The sequence below is a fragment of the Podarcis raffonei genome, chromosome 1 (genome assembly GCF_027172205.1).
Source record: "Podarcis raffonei isolate rPodRaf1 chromosome 1, rPodRaf1.pri, whole genome shotgun sequence".
NCBI classification, from domain to species: Eukaryota; Metazoa; Chordata; class Lepidosauria; order Squamata; family Lacertidae; genus Podarcis; species Podarcis raffonei.
In genome coordinates, this window is record NC_070602.1 from 106,920,548 (window position 1) to 106,944,350 (window position 23,803).

At 42.2% G+C, this 23,803-nt stretch overlaps 1 protein-coding gene across 2 annotated transcripts in view; it reads left to right on the forward strand.

Annotated features, from left to right (window-relative positions):
• TANK (TRAF family member associated NFKB activator) overlaps positions 1-23,048 on the forward strand; it is a 31,510-nt gene extending 8,462 nt beyond the window's left edge. The window contains exons 3-9 of one of the 2 annotated variants that reach the window (XM_053408083.1): positions 2,561-2,669; positions 3,801-3,901; positions 10,500-10,679; positions 11,728-11,801; positions 12,858-12,943; positions 14,948-15,516; positions 20,554-23,048. In XM_053408083.1, the coding sequence (XP_053264058.1) occupies positions 2,561-2,669; positions 3,801-3,901; positions 10,500-10,679; positions 11,728-11,801; positions 12,858-12,943; positions 14,948-15,516; positions 20,554-20,727 (1,293 nt within the window). In that variant the 3' untranslated portion in view covers positions 20,728-23,048. Of the gene's footprint in view, positions 1-2,560; positions 2,670-3,800; positions 3,902-10,499; positions 10,680-11,727; positions 11,802-12,857; positions 12,977-14,947; positions 15,517-20,553 lie in introns of both variants that reach the window. The other variant, XM_053408075.1, reaches the window with a different exon arrangement.
• The last annotated feature ends 755 nt before the right edge of the window (positions 23,049-23,803 follow it).

Genomic DNA, 23,803 nt, shown 5'->3' on the forward strand with positions numbered 1-23,803 from the left:
CCATTGGCCATGCTGACTGGGACTGGTGGGAGTCGAGAACATATGGAGTGTGGCCACAGACTTCCCCTTGAAATGTGGCTGTCGTCGTTTTGCTTTGCAACTTTGAAAGTTAACCTTTATAGCACATTTAACAGCTTTCATTTATACGCTCCTTCCCATTACTAGGCTGGTGAATGGCGTAAGGACAGGCAGGAGGATAGTATAATGCACTCCTGAGTGCTGTCTCTCTCTCTCCCTGTTTGACCCTTAAAACAACCCTGCGAGGTAGTCACTGGCCCAAGGTCACCCAGCATGGACTTGAACCCAGGTCTCCTTTGCCTTGAAGCCTAAGTGCTTGCAGTAGTTAAAGCACATTTGCGATCTTCATCCCTGTATGTTTCTGAGCACAATTCAAAGTGTTGGTGCTGACCTTTAAAGCCCTAAACAGCCTCAGTCCAGTATACCTGAAGGAGCGTCTCCACCCCCATCGTTCTGCCCGGACGCTGAGGTCCAGCGCCGAGGGCCTTCTGGCGGTTCCCTCATTGCGAGAAGCAAAGCTACAGGGAACCAGGCAGAGGGCCTTCTCGGTAGTGGCGCCCGCCCTGTGGAACGCCCTTCCAGCAGATGTCAAAGCGATAAACAACTACCTGACATTCAGAAGACATCTTAAGGCAGCCCTGTTCAGGGAAGTTTTTAACGTGTGATATTTTAGTGTATTTTTGGTTTCTATGGAAGCCGCCCAGAGTGGCTGGGGAGGCCCAGCCAGATGGGTGGGGTATAAATAATAAATTATTATTATTATTATTATTACTTATGGCTTAAATGGAGAAGAGTGCTGACACTTTCCTCCCAATTGCAAGCTTCCCTGTTGGGTTTTGTACAAACTCTGCTTACTCACAGTGTTGGAGTCTTGGAGGTGAGGCCCTGCCAGTATAGTTCACCCCCCCCCTAAATTTTCAGTTTTCATTTTTCAAAAAATGGGATAGGGCCACCTCTGTGGTTGCATTCCTTTTTATTAAAAAAACCACACCTTAAAATTGATCTCTTCTCATGGAGATAAAAGGGATAAAAGTTTGCCTCAGTATCCAACTTTTTTCACCAATACAAGTGAATCTTAAATTTATTTGGCCACCTTTTTTTTAATGTTCTGGTTATTCTATAATGATTCACAGCCCCACCATAAAAAATCCTGTCAAATCATACTCAACACAGTCTTACCAGGTTTATTCTCAAGGCAGGGAGCCTGCTTCTTTGGCAAATGGCCTCCGGAATTGGGTACGGAACCATAAACACTATGGAAGAAACCATAGAAAACTTCAGATGACCCACACACGTTGACTTTGCTCTGATTCTTATTTTCTCCCCCAACACACACACCTTTACTCCATGTTCTCGATTCTGTGTTGGCATACCCTCCAGCTTGTGGCCAATGGCTGATTCCGCAAGTAGCTGATTGGCTGCTTGTTTTGCTACTCTTTGATGATTGGAACTGTGTCATGCATAGAAGCCGGAGTCATCTCAGCCAGATGGCGCTCGGTGTAGAGGGATGTTTGGTTGTCAAGTATATCTTCTAGTCGGTAACTTGTTGCTGCCATCTGACTCTAAAAGAATTATTTGTGCACGCTGGCTGTCAAAAGCATCTTCTCTTCTGTCTGTTTTAGCTGTCATGCCTGTGCTCTGTACAGAAGTGTTGACAAGACATTGCTGTTGTACATTTTCAATTTGGGTCTTGGTGACTTTTTCTTCTTCTGTTTCCTGAGGTCTCCTTGGCTGCTGGAAAATGCTGACCTCTTTGGCTTTTTAATGGGTTGGTGAAGCAACAGCTGTTTGGTGCTTTATTTTGAATCAGGCTGTAGGGAGACTCTTGGGTGTATTGAGGGTTTGAAGGGGTATTTTTCTCCCCCTCTGCCTCTCCTCTGAAGAATGAAAGTGGCTAAATAAATCATGGGGTTTCCATTATCCAGCTTTTGGAGAAGGGCTGGAGCTAGGGCATTTAATTCAAAGTAGAGCTGGGAGATAACTCAGTCAGGAATCCTGGAGAGCCACTACCAATCAGTGTAGTTAAATACGGAGCTATATGGACCAATGGTCTAATTCAGTGTAAGACAAACTTCCTATGTCCCAAGCAAATATTTTTGATCATGCAAGAGGGCAGACTTTTTACTTGGCAATAACTTGGCATCACAGTATACCCCTGTGATGGCACAGGGCTTAACTTCTAAACGAGAGCCGGATAATTGTGAAGACAGGCCTGCATTCAGCCCACGAGCCTCTCTGGGTGAACCTGGGCCAGTCTATATCTGTCGGCCTACGTCGTTGGGTTGTGGTGAAGAGAACATGTTGGTGGAATGAAATCCTATATGCCTGTTCTTGAAGAAAGGGTGGGATGAAAATACAGTAAATAAATAAAGAGGCAGAGGGAGGGAAATAGGAATTTCTACAGAGGGAGAACCAGAGCAATAGCACAAGTGATACATTTTTTTATAGGCATAGCTGCTGTGACAAAGCCAGGTGTTGTACTTCCCTGTGTTAGCCTGTTGTCGTCACAAAATGACTACTTCGAATTAAATTATCTTTACAGACAGACAGCTATGAAAAGCAGATATGTGAACAACAAAACCAAATTGTATTTCTTACAAACACTGTCACAAAACTCAACTCACAGTTGGCTTCTTTGAGCTGCAACAAAGGTAGGTAATTTTCAAATCTATCTCTATCTATCATCTATCTATCTATCTATCATCTATCTGTCTATCTACACCACCACAATCCACTGGGTTTCCCCAACACAAACTGCTTTTTTTATCATACATCTGGACTTTGGGGCCAATGAATGGTTGCTGGTTGTGATTACTCAGTAGTGAAGGGTCGAGGGGAACAATGTCTAGGTCACTTCATACCTTCGAGCACCTGCTTCTGGAACCATGCCTTGGGATGTCCTGGCAAAGTCCTGCTTCTGGTGAAGGAAGCTATAAGGGAGAGAGGAGTGGGCAGTTGTATGAAAAGAGAAAATGGGAGTATAAAAAGCTAAATAATGAAGAGGGAGAGAAATAAGAAAGAAAAAGTATTCCATAGGAAAAAAGGAATGGGGCATGAAGGGTTTGAATAGTTTTAAGAGGAGCAGGTTGAAAAGAAATACTTATATCACATGGCATTCTTCAGTTCCTAGAAGGCATCATTTTAAGAAGATTGCAGTGCTATACTGTGTTAAGCAGGACTTGGGTGGCACTGTGGGTTAAACCACAGAGCCTAGGACTTGCCGATCAGAAGGTCAGTGGTTCAAATCCCCACGATGTGGTGAGCTCCTGTTGCTTGGTCCCTGCTCCTGCCAACCTAGCAGTTCGAAAGCACCCCAAAAAGTGCAAGTAGATAAATAGGTACCGCTCCGGCGGGAAGGTAAACGGCGTTTCCGTGCGCTGCTCTGGTTCGCCAGAAGCGGCTTAGTCATGCTGGCCACATGACTTGGAAGCTGTACGCCGGCTCCCTCGGCCAATAAAGCTAGATGAGCGCTGCAACCCCAGAGTCAGCCATGACTGGACCTAACGGTCAGGGTCCCTTTACCTTTACCTTACTGTGTTAAGCATGCTCAAGTCTCAAAATTGCTGCCTTGTCTATCTAAGGAGGAAACTGCACTGTACTTCAAATGTTAGTGTGCACTTATTTTCCTATATAGAGATTATCTGCGTGTACCGAAAACAATCCCAACCTGATTTTGTGGAAGTTGCATTATTTGATTCCCTATTGTATGCCATGTGTGAAACGCCATGTATGATATACCATTATGTTTGGGGTTTTTTCATATGTGCATGACCACCTACCAGAAGACAGCGAAACCAGAAGAAATGGTACGTTACTGAACTTGAATGCTGATCAGCTGTATGAAAAGCTGCAGTTGGCAATGCAAAGAGAGAAGCTTTTAAAGGTAGGATGCTTTTCACAAGATAATTCTAAAATAAAAATAATAATGGCATGATAAGCATCACATTTGAACTAGACAAACTGTGATGAATCGTAATTATGGTTTGTTAGAAACAAGCCAGCTTCAAACCATGAGCTTGCTTCGACAGATCGCACAGCTTAGGGTACGGATGGCACACAAACTATGGTTAATTAAAAAGGTAGTGAAAACTTCCAACCTCCTTGCAGTCATGTCAGGATGGGGGACTTATTGCAACATTCACATTTGTGCCTGTTATTGTTCCTTTATCATTGATTAAGCCTGGTAAATTTCTGCGCTTACGGTGAAGTTGCCCAAGTTATGCCAACGTGGAAGAGTTGATGATCTGGTTCTGTGACTCTTTCCAGTGTTCTTTTTACGTATCTGAATGGCATTGAAGTCTCCAGCTTGTTCAGCAGATGAGAAATCTTGTTGCTACAGATAATGCAGAATTGGCAATGGAGAGAACTGGAACGAGGTTTTCTTCTGCAGAAAAGGCTTCCAGTTCTCTTTGCCTTCTCTGGGCACTTGAAAATTTCTTTGGAATTTGAGGTGGTGCACGGTTTTCAGCTGAGCTTGTCATTTTGAGCTGACCAAGGGGTGGTGTGCGTGCATTGTTCTTTCCCATAAACATTTCTCCAGTGTGCTGCAGCCTCCCTGGCTGCCCGCACTTCCACGTTTGAAAAAGTCCCACGGGAACATTTCTTGGGCTTTAATTGACACTTGGGAAGCTGGGGAGACTTCAGAATGCAGGCCGTTAGTGAGATGATGTAGAATGAAAGAGAAGATGCTCACAAACGCCCCTCTGTCACCCCAAAGATAAGGTAAGCACCCCACCCACGAGATTTTTCACCAACGTTTTTATCTCCTTTGATAATTTTCAAATGCAACTTTTCTTCTCATTGATTGATAAAGAGTGAAAAATCAGGAGAGACGCTTGGCACAGCACTCATACAGATATGGATAGTGTGTCGTTTTAGAAGTGTATTTTTCTTACCCTTGTTTTGCTGAAGACACTCGTCATTTGACTCACTCTGCTATGAAGTCTAGTTACCAGTTTGCCCTCCTAAAAACCTTTGAATAGCCAGCAATATGAGTTGAGAACAGAGTAGTTACGTGGGTAACAGCGGGGAGCAACATAGTTCTTTAATAGTTGCCTACATAGTTGCACTATTTCAAATGGCAAGCTGTCAACTGGCTTTGGATGTGCATAGAATGCTCTGTGAAAATGCAAAGTCTATTCACGAATGCATATACAGTGGTACCTCAGTTTACGAACTAAATCCGTTCCTGAAGTCCGTTCTTAAACCAAATCCGTTCTTAAACCAAGGCATACTTTCCCTAATGAGGCCTCCTGCCACTGGTGCCTTTCCTCCATTCAGCTTCTGTTCGTAGACCGAGGTAAAATTTGCAAACCAGAACACTACTTCCGGTTTTGCGGAGTTTGTAAACAGAATCATTCGTAAACAGGACTGTTCATAAACCAAGGTACCAGTGATATTTACAGTTCCTCACACTCTGTGGCAGTGTGTCCTATAGCCAGCATTCTGTCCTTTTTCGTTCTTACTGGGTACTCCTTTTTTTGCTAAATTTTTATTGACTTGACTTACTATAGCTAGTTCATCTCTCCCCCCCCCTTTTCCCCCTACACACACAATTTTCTTATGACACCAGATCAGGAAGTGAAGTTCTTCTTTCCAACGTGTTTTGGTTTTTTAAATTAAGACCTGTTGTGCTAAGATTGGGTTGCAAGGCATAATGTTTGAACACTCCGGTGCCAAAATCTTCTTTTCGCTTCTGATCTGTTTTTGTTTGCTTATCTTTGAGATTGTTCTTCAGTCTTTTACACAGTTACAAATCAGTGATACTATAAATATGTTGGAAGGGTCACGTGTTCACCCCCAGGTCATACACATGGTATGACATCTGTACAGGCATAAATATGGATATCTGTGCACCCAATTTAGAAAAGGTAGAAAGGATGGAAGACAAGGATGGAAGATATGTGCATGCACCTTACTCTGTATGCATCAAGAGGACTGCACATGGACCCACACAATCCAATATTCGGAAAATGGTGCTTAGTTGCTAGATCCACGTCTGAATCCAGTCTTGATGTCCATTTTCGATTTCACAAAAGCTTTCAAAGGCTAATAGTAGGAGACAAGGGTTAAGTTCTACCTTTGATAGCAGACTTTGCATTTTCTCTTTCCTTTTTTTGGTTTTGGTTTTATTTAGATTTTTGGGGTTTTTATGTGTATAATGAAAACAATTCAATGAAGTTTAATTGGGGGGAGAGAAAGGCTAACATAGTCACAGCTTTCTTGCTAAATATGATTTATAAAACTGGAGTTACAATGACTTGAATCCAGAAGGAGTTGCTGCTCACCTCCATCACGTGGTAGCCCACAAAACCCTGAACTGAGATAGGAAGAGTTGCCGCATAAGGCATGTCTTAGAGCAGACACATCTACCTATCTGGACACTGCGATCTACTCCCGGTATAATAAAACTGGCGGTGAGCTACCCATTGTCATTGCCCAGCTTTTTTTAGGAGGAGAGAACAGAGTTGTTAAGCTTTGGGGGGGGGCTGGTGATCGCTAAGGATCCCAAGATTGACCAGGAACACCCCATGATGGACCAGTAGATCACGACTGACCAGTTGGATATGCCTGCCCTAGAGCAATCCATTTAAGTCCTCCTGGTAAGACTACAATTTGCCACGATGGCCAGAGGCTCTTTGAAGAGAAGAAGAAGAGTTTGGATTTGATATCCTGCTTTATCACTACCCAAAGGAGTCTCAAAGCGGCTAACATTCTCCTTTCCCTTCCTCCCCCACAACAGACACTCTGTGAGGTGAGTGGGGCTGAGAGACTTCAAAGAAGTGTGACTGGCCCAAGGTCACCTAGCAGCTGCATGTGGAGGAGCGGAGACGCGAACCTGGTTCACCAGATTATGAGTCCACCACTCTTAACCACTACACCACATTTTGGAGATGAAAGTGTGATCTTGTAACATTTCAATACAGTCATTCCTTGGTTGTTAAACAGATGCAAACCAAGGTGCGGCTTATGATTGGCTGATTGGTCCCGGAAACAATGACAACAGGCGAAACGGACGTTTGGCTTCCGAAAAACGTTCGCAAACTGGAACACTTACTTCCGGGTTTGCGGCGTTTGGGAGTCAAAACGTCCGAGTGCCAAGGCATTCAACAACCAAGGTCCGACTGTGCTCACTTTAATGGAACACGGGTGGTGCTTTGATGCCACATTTCTAGACTTCCAGCTGAAAATTGCTTGGGTGATCAAACCTCTGGGAGGAAGTGGGCAGCCACAGGTGACTGTAGAGAAAAGCCCCTTTCATCTATTGCATCAAACCAAGTCTGTCCCTAGTAACCTTACCGAGTTTCTTTCCGTCTGACACTGAGTCATTGAAGGTAATTGCCTTAGGATTACTTCGCACATTGCGTTTTTAAAGAGCGCACCTAAAATATAAATTGTGAATGCAGCCAACAGGTGTTTAGAAACAGCTACACTTGTCAGAGAGATGGCACCGAGAGAGAGAGATGAGATTGCCGAGGCTTCCTGTTGAGAGTACGCTTTTGTTTTGTTTTGTCGCTGTTAGAATTGGCTGAGCACCAGACCCGTTCTGACTGCCAGGGCTGTGCATGGAGCAACAGGCCTGAGAAGCAATGGCCTGGGGCAGTGGGGCTCTGGGTGCATGGGCAGGGCTTAGCTACTGTATTTTCCCATGTATAAGATGCCCCCGTGTATAAGACGCCCCCTATTTTTGGAGACTCAGAATTAAGAAAATGAGGGGAGATTGCCCAGAGTTGTTGAGCTTTTTTGGGGGGGAGGATTGCCCAGAGTTCTTGACCCGCCTGACCAACACTTCCGATAGCATGCGACACAGAAGCCACCAATCGTCTGACCGCTTGCCGTCAGCCACCGCAAATCACCCACACAATTGCCTCAGCAGCAGCCATTGCCACAGCCACCAATCACCCGCACTATCACCACTTACAATCTTCTGGTCGCGGTAGCAAACAATCCCTTGTCTCCTCTGCACTACCCATGTATACAACGACCCCAATTTTTCCACATTATTTTAACATGAAAAAACCTCGTCTTATACGCAAGAACCTTTACGTTTGGTCCTGCTTTACACTTAAAGAGCAAATCTCTCATGAGGCTTCTGTCATTTTTGCCATTGGCATGGAGTGCAGCAATAACAAAAGGACGGTATTTAGCGTGGTGTGACTGAGAGCCAAAACTCCTGCAAGAAATCTTTCCCTCAGCTCTCAGTGGAGGGACTTACCAGCATTGTGGGATGAGCTGTAAGCGGTGTTGGCCAAATAACACACTCTGGATCAAGGGCCATTACGGTCAGATGAACCTTTTTATTTTAACCAAATATAAGTGTCTGGTGAAGGGCGTTGCTTACTTTGATAATATCGTTTTATTTTTCTGAGTTTGAGCAGAAGCAAGTTTATTTCAGACATTTTAGTTGTCATTGTATAAACAGACAAAACCCTATGGGAGCACAACGAATCTCAAGTTTCCTTTGCATCATCAGCTCCCTGATTTTGTGTCATTTTTTAAAATCTAGGGCGCTGTTTATTTCCTCGTTTCTGACTATGCCTTGCATGTGCCTTTCTTTCCCACTTACCCTGCAAAAAAAATAAAATTGAGTTTACACACACATGCTGAGTGAATTATGGTTCTGTTTCCCTTTTGTAAAAAACAAAACAAAAAACTGAGAAATGTCATACACCCTTGAGAGCTGGAAAATTCAGCCTTTAAAAAAAAGACAATTTTGCTGCTGCTATAACTTCATGGTTTTTCTCTTCCCAACTCCTTGCTGAGTCTTCCCCCCTGCCCCCGCTTTTTGTATAGAATGCCAGAAAATTAATGGTTTAACATTACAGGAGCCGACTTTTTAAAAGCCTTAATTTCTCCCCTTTTGAAGTTTTATAGCTTGAGTCTTGCAAAAATCCTAAGTCATTAAGTGCTAAATAGCTACATTCCAACTGTTCCAGAAATTAGAACCCTTGAAGACTATTGTCACCTTCTTTAAATGTACTTTATCTTGATTCCAGCACATCCTAAAACTAATTAAATATTAGTGAGCAGAGTGTATAAATGGAATGAGACAACATTTCCCACATTTATAGGCACTAATATGCACGCCGCTACGGTGACTATTTTCAGTATTCAAAATAACGCACAATTGTTTTGAATAATTGTCCACAATGAGATGTAACTTCATGCTGCCATAAATGGTTATTAATTATTTCAGCCTAACCTGATGGGGTAGTGCGTACAGGGCTGAATTCATTTTAAGGATATATAAAGAAAGGACCAGCTTGATCAGACTGAAGACCATTCTAGTCCAGCATCTCATTTGCTACGGTAGCCAACCAGGTGTCTATAGGAAACCCCCAAACGCATTCACCCCTCTCCCATTGTGGCTCTACAGGAACTAGTATTCAGAGACATGCTGAACCCCATAGAGCCTTATCATACACAAATTTGTCTAATCCTGTTTTAAAGGCATCTTAAATAGGTGGCCATCATGATAGCAAATTCCATAGCTCAATTGTGTGTTTCACACAAAGTGACAAAGGCATCTGCAACAAAACAGTTATTTAAACAAAAGGATTCTATGAGGAAGCACATTTTGTCTGTTTTAAATCTCCCAGGGTTCACCTCTGTTGGATGGCCTCCTCGTTCTTGTATTATGAAAGAGACAGAAAGACTTCTCTTTGTTTTACTTTCTCCATAGTATTTATTTTTTAGCAAACTTCTTCGATTCAGAAATCCCGTCCCCCTGCTCCAGTGAATATTTATGATTTTTTGCTTTTGGAGGGTATCTATCGGGAAAGAGTATTTTCCTCCACCACACAAGATGGAAATTTGCTAATATGCCAAGGGTATCCGAGTGTGTGGATCAGGCTGTATTTTGAGTACAACAACTAATTATATGTTTGAGGTGGGTGCTGTTTTCACCCATGTGTAACATCTACAGTGAAGTAAGGTAAGCTAAAACTGGCCTGAATTCGAAATAGCTACAAGACCACACTGGTTGGAAATTTCCCATAGAAACGATATGCTTTTGTAAACCACTTTGAGGTTCTTTACCAGCAAGCAGCATGTAAGTCAAACTAAATGAATAAATTTATACACCTCACTTGCCTTTCCCCCCCCCCCTGCCCTCCTTACTTTTAATTCCCAAATATTGTAACCTTTCCTCATAAGGGAGCTGCTTTAGCCACCTGATCATTTTGCTTGCCCCTTTCTGAACCTTTCCCAGATCTGCAATATCCTTTTGGAAGTGCACCAGCCAGAACTGTATGCCAGATTCCAAGTACTGTACTGGGTGGGGCCATACATCTGCACAAAGGTGTTAGCGATTTTGGCAGCATTTGTTTTCGATCCTTTCCCTAATGATCCCTGATGCGGAATTTGCCTTTTTCACAGATTGCCAAGACTTAATTTAGCCTGTAGTAGTCTATTCTGTCACGGCATTCCTCAAAGACTGAGAAATTAGCCAACTGTGCTGTATGTGCTTCTTTCTGTTTCAGGAACAATTGGACGGTGAGAGTGTAAAGTTAAAAGAAACCGAAGAGGAAAGCAATTTAAAAGAAAAGAAATTTGAATCTATTATCGCCATCAAAGAAGATGAAATACGGCTTCTGAAGAAACAGCTGAAAGAAATAAGTGAGGCACAAATTTCCATGCCAGGACCAAGAAACGAGAAAGAGGTAAGATTATCAAGGGGAGGGAGACCCAAATCTCTGCCTATAAATAACACTGTATGCATATGGAATTTGTTCATGCAGATGATCCTTGTAGAATGAAGATTAGGCCATGTATTTGGGCTCTTTGGCGCATGTGTATTATGCACATGCTCTATTCCCTCCCCCTTTTTGCATATAATTTGGAAGCAGTCGTTTTTCAAATGCTTTTCTACCTGTTGCGGAGTATGGTTTTGGAAAGCCAGTGCACATTCAGCCTTGCCTTTTGTGTTTGTGCTTCAGAGACAAATACGTTAGCTTCATTTTGCCAGACAACCTTTCAAAGTTTCTGAAAGCCATATAAAAGACGGATTATTGTAACAACTTCAGTTTCAGGCTTTTGAATAAAACGCCCATGTAATACTGTGCTAACCCACAAGGTGGTAGTCAAATATAATAACTTCTCTTCATGCATGATAAAACACACGGTCTCAGCCCTGCCCCAGCTTATTGAAGGTATGTAGTAGAGTCTCTGCTGATAGTTTTCTGGCTATATATATATATATAGCTATGATCTGATGCGTAGAATATGTGGCTCTCTGTCCCAGTTTTATCATTTGTTTGAAGAGGATTGGATCAATTACCAGAAAACATTGAAGCAAAAATATTCCATAAAAAGGGGGGTGAATAATGGCAAAATCTTCTAATGGAAAGAAAATGAAGCTCAGAGAATTAATTGTTGGAGCTGCAGATTAACTATGTCCTCTGTGTAAGCTCTGTATCAGTGTATATAGCCTCTCCCACTCATCTCAACATCCACCCAAATACTTTGCAAATCTTCTGGTGCCTTCATGTAAATGAGGATGTGGACATGTTCAATTTCCATCTAAGACATTTTCCAAGCCATTATTTAGAACGATTGCATTTTACTTTTTTATATTAAAAGGGGAGGGGAAGGCTAGTGCCATTGTTAAGCTGCTACTGTACGCGCCTGTTTAATGTGTTGATTCATTTTGTTAGGCTGTTATAAATGCAAGCTTCTTCCTTTGTTTATACTTGCGATCTTTTTTAAAAGGCAAGGAATGGAAAACATGCTTCATCTAGGCAGGAATTATCTCCGGGGGCCTTCGGTACAGCTGCCTGTGAAAGGTACATCACACTTATCTCCCCCCCCCCTTGTTTTTTATTTATTTATTTAAGGAACCTGTTTTCTTTTTAGCAGTCATCTCATGTTTACCCTCGTTCTCTGATTTTTAAAAAGTCAGGAGCGCTCCTGTTCTCCCTTGCCACCGCTAAATATTGAAAAAAGGTATCTAGAGCCACTTTTGAGCATCGGCAGGTTTGGTCAAAGGAGGGGCTGCACCCTGTGCCTCAGCACCACCCTCATCCCTTTCTCTGTCCCCTGAATGTGAAGTCAGGATGGAAGATCAAGTGGATGGCTCCCTGTGCCCTCGCTTGCCCCCTTTAGTGTTCATGAACCTGTTTTCACCTGGGCATTCTCTCAAGGAGGGACTTGGGAGCTGAGCTGGAGCTCCCCAATGCAGATCTTCTATCACTGTGGAGGGGGAACGGGCAAAGTCTGCCACTACCTGCCCTACTAGGGCCTCTTGTGTTCTGTACTACAGCAGCCCTGCTCAGGGTTTGCCTGTCTCCATCCATGGCAGAGACTGCTTTGTGAAAGGTGCACACAGCCGTTCTTGGAGCACTGTGGTATTGTTGTTGTTGTTTTAATCAGAGCAATAGTGCTTGCGATTTTAGCACACATCTATCTGCACCGTTTCCCTAGTATAAACTGGCTCCCAGTCCCTGGTATTAAGGCCTATTGGAGAAAGAGAGAGAGAGAAAAAGATGAGTGCAGTACTTATGCCATGCCTATATGTTTGTTTTCCCCAGAGGGGGTCATAGCATCCATTTAGATCGAGGAGACTGTGCAGGGGGAAATGGTTAAATGCAGTCAAAATGGGAGACGACAACACACACGCTGGCTGCTTTACAGATTATTGTTTTTCTAAAAAAACAACAACGCTGCAATATCAGGTCGCAGATCTCGTACATCGTGTCTCTTCCCATTCCCTGAGTCTGGCTTTCAGGTATAGCGGGTGCCAATATTTCCCAGGGTTAGGCTTGATAAAGACAAAAGAGTGGAACAGAACATGGTGCTTTATATCTGAAATAATGTATTTTTATTTATTTTATTTTTGGAAGGGACGAACTTGAGGCTGTTTTCTGGGGCATGAAGGAAGAATTTCATCACATACGCGCACTAGCTAAAGCACAGACGGACCAGCTGAGTAAATTTAAACTACGGAGAGAACCTGTAACTGGTATCGCTTTACTGCAGCTCTTACTGTGATTCAGCTGTTTCAGTTGGGGGGGAAAACATGCTTCGTTTTTGGAATGTGATGTATATGATGCATGCGCTTTCCAACGCTACCCGGGACTTGCCCTGACTTCTGTGTGGCACTCTATAATTGATGAAATGGTCCTACATTGCAATAACCCTGGTGACCGAAATATAAAAAGAAATGTGTGTGTGTGTTTGATAGAAAAAGAGAGAGAGCACGCACGCACACACACGCACATCACTTGTGCAGTGTGATGTGACTGTTCATTTTGCTGCAAGTGCATGTCTTGAGAAGCTGCCGGTTGCCTTGTTTTTCTTGACCTATCTGCTTGCAACACAGTGAACGCTCTTTCTTCCCTTCGCCAGTGAAGGCTGCCCCTGTTTTCTCTCTCCCACACACCTATCTGCCGTACAGAGATCACCTCCGTTCAATAACAACATGATCAGTGACGCTGCCTTTAGTTATCTGGCTAGGAGCAAAAATATAGATCGGAATTTATACGGCAGGTTTTTGGCCTGTTGTGTGGAAAGGCGAGGGTGCAGATACCTATCGGAGTGCATTTTAATATCTGCTTTGTGTATGCCTCGCTGCGGTTTGCCGCGCAACCTTAGATGCTCAATTTCTGTTGAAGCAGGAGAGCGGAGCACCTGCCTGTAATGTAAACTGATTTCGGCTGGGCTTGTGCAGCAGTGCTCTGAGCTCATTGCGTGCACTTTGAATTAATGCATTTTGTTTTTAAGATGAAGGCATGCAGTGCTAGGCATGTCTGCTTAGAATGAATCCCCTCTGAGTTCAGTGAGGCTTGCTCCCAGGTAACTGGGTATTGGATTGCAGCCTAATTCTGTTTAATGTCTTTATTTTATAAACATTTTTCAATCCTTCTCATAAGAGACCAACACCAGCACTCCCAACAACGACTGGTTAGAGGCTTCTGGGGAGCATCTTTGATCTAAACCACTGGTTTTGTTGCTGCTCAAAACCTTGTATACCACACTTTTGCCATCTAACAGTAACTGCACCTAATTTCTAGTACTGGCATTTACAGCTAACTTCATTGTGCAGCATCCATAGGAGGAGGCCAGCATGTGTTGAGCTGGTGATAGCCATGTACCGCTCACTCGAGGGATCAGTTCAGTTCAGGTTTGCCTTTTCGGTGTGCCACAGTTAACCTACATTTAAGTTGCTTTTTTTGTAGCTTGCCAAAAGTGGACTGAAGGCAGCCTGTGGCAAATGGATGTGCACGGCTAGACCCTAGGCGTGTGTTGAAATGGTTGCATAAGCCACGGTTTGTTAAGAAACACACACACACACCAATCCAGTCACCTGTCATTCCTCAGCTAGAGACAAATTATCTGTGACGCAACCCAATTCTTGCCAAAATGAAATCGCAATAATAGGTAGAGTTATTCATAGTGTCTAGAAAATGCTTTCTGTATAACATGGAATATAAATATCATCATTATATTCTATCTTAAGTAGTGAGAGAGACCCAGCCACCCTCCTGAAAAACAAGTCTGGCGAATGGATTTTATTTTGAAAAGTTTTAGCCTAACTTGTTTTTAAACATCTAATATTATCTAATAGTTTATGGAAATGAAATATAGTATATCTAAAATTTAAATCTTAACAGGGAAACTGCTTAGAAGTTTTGTTGGTTAAGCGGTATATAAATCTTGTTAGTGGAGAGTGTTGGGGATGGCAAGGCACAAGGGCAATTGCAGGGCTTGAAATTTTGGCCCCAAACAAGAGTTCTGGCAAATTCTATTCTTGTATAGGGGATTCAATGGGTTGGCATGGAGGAGTCACAGGATTAGTCTGTGGTGTGTCAAACTGATAAATTGACCTTGCTGGTCTTTGGGGAAATTAAATTTGTCAGGCAGTTGAAGTTACGTGCTGTAAACCAGAGACTTAGGTACTGTTTAATCATTTCCTTTTCACCTGTCTTTACAGAAATTCCATTCTCCACGCCTATCCAGTGCACTGATGAACAAGCAGATGACCTCTGTAATCCTTGGGTTAAAAAGGATCTAAACAGAGGTGCCCCACACTTCCCATCCACCACTCCAAGCGGGATGGGGCAGGATGAGGAAGAAAACTCTGTGGAGTCCCTTTCTCAGTTTAATGTCAAGTTCCCGCCCATAGACAACGATGCTGCTTTCTTGGAGAGCACCCCAGATGCTCCAGGAATCCCCTGCCTTGTGATGACTGAGAACATGCTCCCAGATAAGCCGTTTCATAGGGACCTTGGAGACCAGGACCTGAGCTACAGCGAGGTGAAGCGCAACATGTTTGAGGGCCATGGCGCTGACTCAAGCACTTCAGCCGCACATAACCTGCCAGCCAAATCGTCAGCCGCCCACACAAACGCACTCGTCCAGAGTCCTTTGGACAACCCTCTGTGTTTTCAAGTGCCTTATGCATACAACTTTGGAGCCACCGTCTTTCCAGATGAAGATATCCCTGAAATAAAACTTCCGTCTTTAGACGATAACAAGAGCCCTGTTGGAGTCCCTCAGCAGGTATCTGCTGTTTTCCATTTTTTGTGTTTACATATGATGATGATGATTCTGTAAAGCTGTAAAACTGAGCAGGTAGCTGAACTTGCTCAACCTAACGTGTACCCTGTGCAACATTTATTATCCCATCTGCCCAGTGCTCTGATTCAAAACGTTTGCATTAGCACAACGGCCTGATACCATTGTGCCACCACTGTAATGTCATAATTTGTGATATTGTGTTTAGACCGGCAGCCGGTATTCCCTATTCTAAGCCTTCCATCTGCTGATGCAGCATGCTTTGAAACTAGGCTGCAAGTTAATCTTTTTGGGCCTTCTAGCTAGGGATATTTGAATGACTGAAGAGTATATTTAAGCTTGTGTCTTGTATGTGGACCCCAGGCCAAATGCCCACACAGGCAGTCTGTTGTACACACCTCTCTTCCAGACAGTGCGGGTTTTCTTCCAGGCATTTCTGTGTGCACATTGTAGGTGCGTGTGCATAGTCATCTCTGGAATTGTAGAAAACAGGGACGCTCTTTTTGTTTGTTTTTTATTACATTTTTATTCTGCCTTTTCTCTATTTGTGCCTATATGTTTTTCTCCCACCCCTTTTATCATCTCATAGCTCAGTGCATGCAGGAGTTCGCAGATATAGTCCCTGGCACCTCCCATTAAAAGAAAGTGATGGGAAAGACACATCTCTGCCTGGCAAGCTGCTGATGCCAGTCAGAGTGGACAGCACAGGGCTATTTGGACAAATAGTCTGATCTAGTAGGAACCTGATTCCTATGTTCCTAACCCATTGTGGTAGCTTAGGGTGAGAAAGTGACCGAGAGTCAAGGCTGAATGGGGGCTTGAACTCAATGTCTTCTCAGGCCATAACCTGTCACCCTAACCATTGCACACTGCTTCTTCTCATCCATGCTTTGGGAGTCTGCTCTGGATTATGTGCACAGAGGGTTTTTTTTTTTTTTTTCAAAAGCCCTTGCACATATCGCACAGCTGCTTTTTTAATATGGAGCGAGAAGCTGATGAAAGACACGTGCATGCACTTTTCCGTGTTCCAGGGTCAGTTCTAAGTTGATAGGTGTTCCTGCTTCATATGTACAAAACCAATGTTCATTTATTTTAGCTTTCTCCTGAATTTTTGTGTGCATGTAATCCTTCCACATTAGGCAGTTTTGTGAGCAGGCAACGTGTATGGCTTCAATTCGGAAGTGACTCCGGTTTGGCTTCCTCAAACCTCACCAAAAAAAGTTATCTGGCTACTTGCCATTCTCCCATCCATTTGTCTACTCCTTTCTTTCCACCCCTCACTGCAGGCTGCTTCTCCCCCTACCCCAAATTTTCTTATTTTCGTTCCCTCTCTCTTCTCTCATGGCGCTGACTCTCTAATGTTTAAGAAAAAGGGAGGTGGCCTCTCAAGATCTGTTGCTAGTGACAGATTGGACCTCCTTTGCTTTTTTTAGGCTGAAATCCTATACACACTTATAGGGAGTTAACCCCTTGGAACTTGGCAGGTTTAAACCCATGTGCTGCATCTGGTTTAAACCCATGTGAACTTATTTGATGGTGATCTGCCATTTTCGGCAGTCACAGAATGAGAGGATACAGTTTGATCTGAAATGATCCATATTAAAACTGATAAGCATGCCCGTCATTTTTTGTAAATACCTCTTAAAAACTCTGCTGTGATCTGCTTAACATACTTACCGTGGCGTTACTGTCATCTAAATCGACTAACCCTGTTGAAAGCAGATGAATTAAAGTGCAAGCGTGCGCAGGTTTTAAGAGGCATATTGATCACACTGCGTAGTGTTAATGTAGTCATGAATTACAGTCACCACTTTTATGAGTAATGGATCCTCGCTACAAATTATTGAAGATTTAATGAGCTACACCTCTTACTTTTTCCCAAGTTCATTGTAGCACTCTTAATTTTAGACACATATGCCCAAATTCCTGAGTGTGCCTTCAGTCTATTACATCCTAAAATAATAATGATGACCTGCACTTTGGTAATGCACTATTTATTATATATTCATACTAGTTTCCTTTTTCATCCTATATTAGGGCTCTAGATTTTGCATTTGAATTATTTGATGCCTGGATAGTTTTTGCTTTTGTCTTTACTGCACCAAATTCTGAGTTGGGCTGGATCAAAGCAAATGAAACTATTTCTTCTGTTACCACTGAGATTCCTGTGGTTTGTAAATCATCTGTTCGTTCTTCTTCCTCTTTTTCTCCATCATGTCTCCTGCTTTTTTTTTAACTATTCATTTCTCAGTAGATGGCACTCTGCATTGTATATTAAAGCATGTGAAACAGCTGGTATGTGATTGCAAGTTGATAAAGAATCATGCAGCTTTAAAAGTGCATAAGAATTGGTGTTGAACTGTCAGAATGTGCAGGGCGTGAGACTATAAAAATTCATATACTTGAAAAATAAGGAAAAGCTTACATTTTAAAATATAAGTGGCCTGTGCTATAATTTAGTAGTAGCCAGGAAGCCTTGATATTTTATGTGTCTACATTTGGAGAGACAACTGGTGACAGAAAATACTTCCGATATTGGTTTGTTGTATACAGGAAGGTCTTTGATTAAAGCTGTGCATTTTCTCTAATCACCTAGGCAAAAAAAAAAAGCCACCGTTCCTTTAAAATCTTCTAAATTGACAGCTGCATAGATTTTCTAAACATTTTGTTACCTTTCTTGTTGCTTCCTAAATGTTTTCGTACCTTTATAGTTTAAGGATGATTTTTTTTAACAGATGCAAAATCTCATCACTTCGAGTCCAGTTAGTAATAGGTTGCAGAAAGTTTCCATCATTTGAAAATGTGTGCTTAGCCCCCCCCCTTTTTTTTATAGCAGCAGTAGGGAAAATGTGAAAAATGGAGTCACAAAATACTTGCTGAAAATAAGGGTCCCAATTCACAAGGCATGTTAAAAGGGCTCTGTCCCTGTTACTGAGAGAGCTGCGATGATAGCCTCATGCTTGCCCATACAAACTGTAAAGCTGGCCTGAAAACCTTTGCAGGGTCTGATTTGAAATGTACTTTGTAAGACAGTGACAGCAATTCCTGATGGAGAACATAGCTTCACTTTCACACAAAGACAGCTTGGGTCAGCCCACCATCCTGTTTGCATGGTAAAAAATGGCCAGGTTGAAGACACATAAGTCCTTGTTCTATACTATTCACCATTGCTGACATCCTGATAGTGCCATCTTACTTGCCTGATATTCTCTCCCACCCCTCCTGTAGACAAGAGCTTTCTGTCATGCATTTAGTACATGCGTTAACAAATAACAACGAGGAGAGGAAACTTAAATGCAGTGTAATTGGCAACCGTAAGTCATTAGAGCTGTGGCTCTCAGCTGATGTAATAAATTTAGCTCTTCCTTGCAGACACTAAATATAAAAACTTGAGCCTGCTTCCTTAGTATATAGCAGTTTCTTAAACACCTGGATTGAAAACTGTAATACTGAAAACAGGAGTAGAGACTGAATTGAAGAATTAGGATTTTGATTCATCCCTTCATTCTGTGTCGCCTGGGGAGCTAGTCTAGCAAGCAGGGCTCCTGATTTTGAGACAAACAAACGTTAAGAGCATTTTCATCTATGTAAATGTGTCCACGTAGCTCCAGTTCAACACAACACTTCAACATTTGCACGAGTGTTATTTGGCAGGGGGAAGGTTGCATAGTTTAATTTATTTTGAGCTATAATTCATCTTTAGGACTGCAAGCGCCTGTAGCTTAGCTCACAAACTGAAAGCCATGTTTTTAAGTGCATGCTTTCTTCAGTATCTTAAAAATAAGCACTGGCATTGATTAATCCAATCAGTTCTCATGTTACCACAACTTCAGTCAGTTAAAAGGCATATAATTAATTGGTTCACACTTCTAACAATAACATTCTTGCAAATATTCATAGCCATACTTTTATTGGGTGGGATTACCAGCAGAGATCCAAAATAAAAATTACAGTAGCAGCTGAATGCCATCTACAATAAAATAATAAAAATCGTGAATAAATGTGTGTTAGGCAACAGCCCTGCAGTAGAACCTGCCTGAATCAAGCTCAAAACTCAGTGAGTAAAACACTTGCAAGCTAAGGCCCTCCAGCTGGTGTGAATTTGATCAAATATTTCAAATACAGCATGCATATTGTGGCCATCTAGTCATGACTCCTATTACAGTTATTAAAACTGCCAGTTTAAATCAAGGTGGAGTTGCAAATAAGTAATTAAAAGCACACTTCCGCAGTGATATTTAAAACATGCGTCAGTGCCTAGACAGGTTTCCGAAGCAATTTACACCAACAGAAAAGTAGACTGTTTGTTAGAACTTGATGTAATTACACCTAATTAGCCTGTGTTCTTCGTGGATTGATGACTGACCAGAGTAAAAAGAAAAAAGGCCACAATAGAAATCTGCTAAGGCGTTGTGGCGTGGCCAGTATTAAATATTGTTTAGACAAAAAAATTACTCAGAGAAATTGTGAGTGTTCCCCCCCCCTTTTTTTAAATAAACCACTTTGCGTCAGAATTTTTCAGATACTGGTACATATGAATGACATAGAGGCTTTGTATGCTCACACTCACATGTACATATGCACACGTTCACACATTAGATATATAAATTATATACATTTTATTTTTTAAAAGCCTTCTGAGCCCGAGTTACTTGTTTGCCCTCATAAGTTACATGATCAAAGTGATTGGTAAGGTATATTTTCTTGGTGTTTATTTTTAAAATGGGGGTACCACTTCAGTCGTAATCCTCATGTAATTTGAATATCGGTGCCCTGATATAAACATGCATTGAAATAGGAAAGTATAGTATATGCATAAATAAATGTTTTAGCTGATGAAAATATTGGCAAGATTTCATTCTAGGAACATTCATTTGCTTTGTTTTTCTAAACACAAAGCACATTCTTTAGTCAAATGAAAGGCCGCATATTTAGATGTACGTAGCAGCAACATCAGCCATCCCTAGCTGGTGAAATATTTGTGTTCATAACTCTTCTTTTTCTACCCTCTGCTTCTTACAGCCGCTCTGGGAGCCATATCACACTCAAGACAATGATGTATTGGCACTTCCTTCTGCAGACTCGGAACTTGATCAGACTGGAATATGTGAATTCTGTCAGAAAGTTTTTCCGCCATCTAGTACATCAGAGGACTTTCTGAGGCATCTGAATTCACACTTCAACTTGAAGTCCTAGTGTCACCGGAGTACAGATTTTTGTTGTTGTTGTTGTTGTTGAAACCAGGTGTTGCTGTACTTTGATTCCAGCCCAACTGCGCATTGTAATTCCAGAGCTTTGCGCAACGTCTATACCAGAACCGACCTGGAGCTGTGTTAATACGATTTAAGCCAATTTCAAATGCATAAAAGGAAAATAACTGCAATGCCACCAACAAAGGCATATCTTCCTGAGAACAGGGGTTGGGAAGAACTGAAGATTGTGACTATCTGGTCGAGGGGGGGGAGAAGGACTTGACTTTGTAACTATAACACCATTGTGCCTTTGCTTTCACTTTTATTCACTGCAATCTTTTTGACCATCGAAACAAATATTTACTTTTGCCATCGTGAATGATACAGTACTGAACTCCAGCTAAAAACAGATGTGATGCAGTGCTTTCAGAGCAATTCAGCTCCCCCACCCATGCACCAGGTTTGTAAGGGGGAGGGGGGGCTTTGGGAAGATGAATTAGTCAGAGGTGTCCAGAATGGAGCTTCACTTTCCACCTGGTTTAGAATTGCACCCTTAATTGTGTTCTTATTCTGTACTGATCCTATCACGTAGAAATGCATTTGCCATATGGGCTGGCTCATTTGCAGTTAGTGTTAGTGACTCAGTGGCCCATCCTTCTTGGCTACTGGTCCTAAGTGTGCCAGTGCTCCACATAAATGGATCAGTGCCTTTAGTAAAGACATTAACCATGACTAGTGGCCATCAAGCAATTTTCTAGGAGGATGTTTGGAACAGAATAAAAAGTTAGCTAGAGCAGGGCTTTGCTGTTTCGCTTTGTCCTTTTTCAGGATTGGTGAGTGGTCTCACATAGGTGATCTCACTTAAATTATATCACTGCTATAGTAACAAAACTGCCTCTGGGAATGCGGATTCCTGTTCCTGAAACATAAATTCCATTGTTTAAGGCTAGCATAGAATATTCAAACTGACCTATGGTGTCATGTTTACCCCATAAATATTGGACTCGCACAATCAGTGTTTGTGTGTCTTCCAATCTAAAAAAAAACAAAAAGTCCCTGTTGCAAAGGGAAGAAGATGGTGCCTAAACTGAAACGAATTCACCCTGTGATTTGTAAACTGTGTAAGCCAGGCTACTGACTTTGTGATGATGTGTAATCAAGCTCTTTAATTTTGGGTGTGGAGAAGGCAGTCTCACACAGGGAACCTGTTTCTATGTGGATTTCCCCATTCCCCTATCCGGTATAGTTGATAAGTATCAGTAGAGGATAATAGCATTTGCTTGCAATAAATGTTAACTTTGTGGAGAAAAGTGGTAGCGCGATAGTAGAGCATATTATTGGCATGCAGAAGACACCACTGTCAATCCCTGGCATTTCCTGATAGGGCTGAAAAACGTGGCAAATAAGTACTAGTCAGCACAAAAAGTACTGAGTGTGGTATGGCTTGATATAAGGAAGCTTCCTGTGTTCCTATACTTACCTTCCCAGGCATCTTGAGGGAAGCTAGGGATCCTAGGTCCATCCTTCACAAAGCCCCTAATTTCCCAGGCAGCTCTTTTGTATTTTCCTCGCCATTACCTTTACCCCTTCCTCATCCCCCTCTCCCAGCTTTAGGAAGCTGGAAGCATGCCTTAATTCCTGCCAATTGAGCAGGCAGAAATGGCTGCCAGTCTTGGTGTTGGTGGGCAGTGGGAGGACCTGAGGCCTCCAGAGTTGTCAGTAGATGAAGGGCCCAGGAGTTGCAGGGAGCAGCCGTAAGCCAGCAATAGAGCAGAGAACATCATCTGCCAGACAGTAGAGGCAATATTGGACTAGGCTTGTCAATGATCTGGCAATATAAGTAGTTAATGTCAGAACAGTAGGTGGCCCTGGATGAAGATGGCCCTGTTTGCGTCAAAAAACATGTCTTACCAGTTAAGTGGGACTGAGATGAACATTGTATAAGACTTTTATAATATATAATGAGTACACAAACATTTAGCTTTATTGGGGTATTGCATGGGGAGGTTTGTGGTGAGTGTTTTTAAAAAAACAAAACATTCCCATTTTAGAGGTGAAATAAGTTGTTAATTCTGAGTGTTTTATAGCCATCAGGCTTTACGTGAGACACTTCAAGGCCCCCCCCAACAGTATAATATTTTTCAACAAGCTGATCATGTTTGCAACGTGATAATCTTGGACTGTTGGGGTGTTTTTTTTTGTCCAGATGTAATAATTTTATATAGTTAGGAGTTTTAAAACTGTCTGTATATGCTGTTAATATCTAAATTCACTTTTCCCAAATGTTTAGTATTTACATAAAAGTCCCAATTTTGCAAATTGAAAGGATGGAGAAAACCCGGATGTCTTGCATAATTTTAACTCATTTGGATATATAGACATTTCTGTACAACTTTGGTTACGGCCTCCCAAAACTGTTAACTGCCTTTGTGCTAAAATAAACTGCATTGTGCAGGGTTTTGGCTCTGGTGTGACCCAGAATGTGTGTTTGGTCTTACTCCGATAAAACTACCAGGCCAAGCCTTTTACAAATCCATGTATGACATAACACGTTCTGAGACTTTTCTTTAGACTTGCTTATGAATTGTGCTCTTCAGGGTGTACTCTGGAAAGAGAACGAACCAAATTTCTTGAAAAAGGGCCTTCATCTTGAATTTAAAAGTAGTAAGATGTGATGGCAGTATAATAAAGGGCTAACTGGATATTTTTTTTTAAAGTCATGTATTTTGCATTGCCTAGGTTTCTCTCTACACATATTCCCTTCCTATATTTCCTGTGAGCTGGCACATATCACTCTCTCTACATGAAGGAACAGGGCTGGCAGAAACAAGTGGGATAGCAGAATCCCCAGAAGTACTAAAAATGTTTTTCAAAAACACAGCATTAAAGGGGGGGGGGGATTCCCCATCCAAAACAAGAAAACAAATAGAAACAGGCCAGTAAGGTACTACAAACACTGAGAGTTAGGTAGAAAAAATGAAAATGGGCTGGAATGAGCTTGCTTGCTTTGGCCCCCTTACATCTTAAGTGTAAGGATGGGGAATCTGTTACCTTCCTGTTGGGACTCCTATTCCATCTGC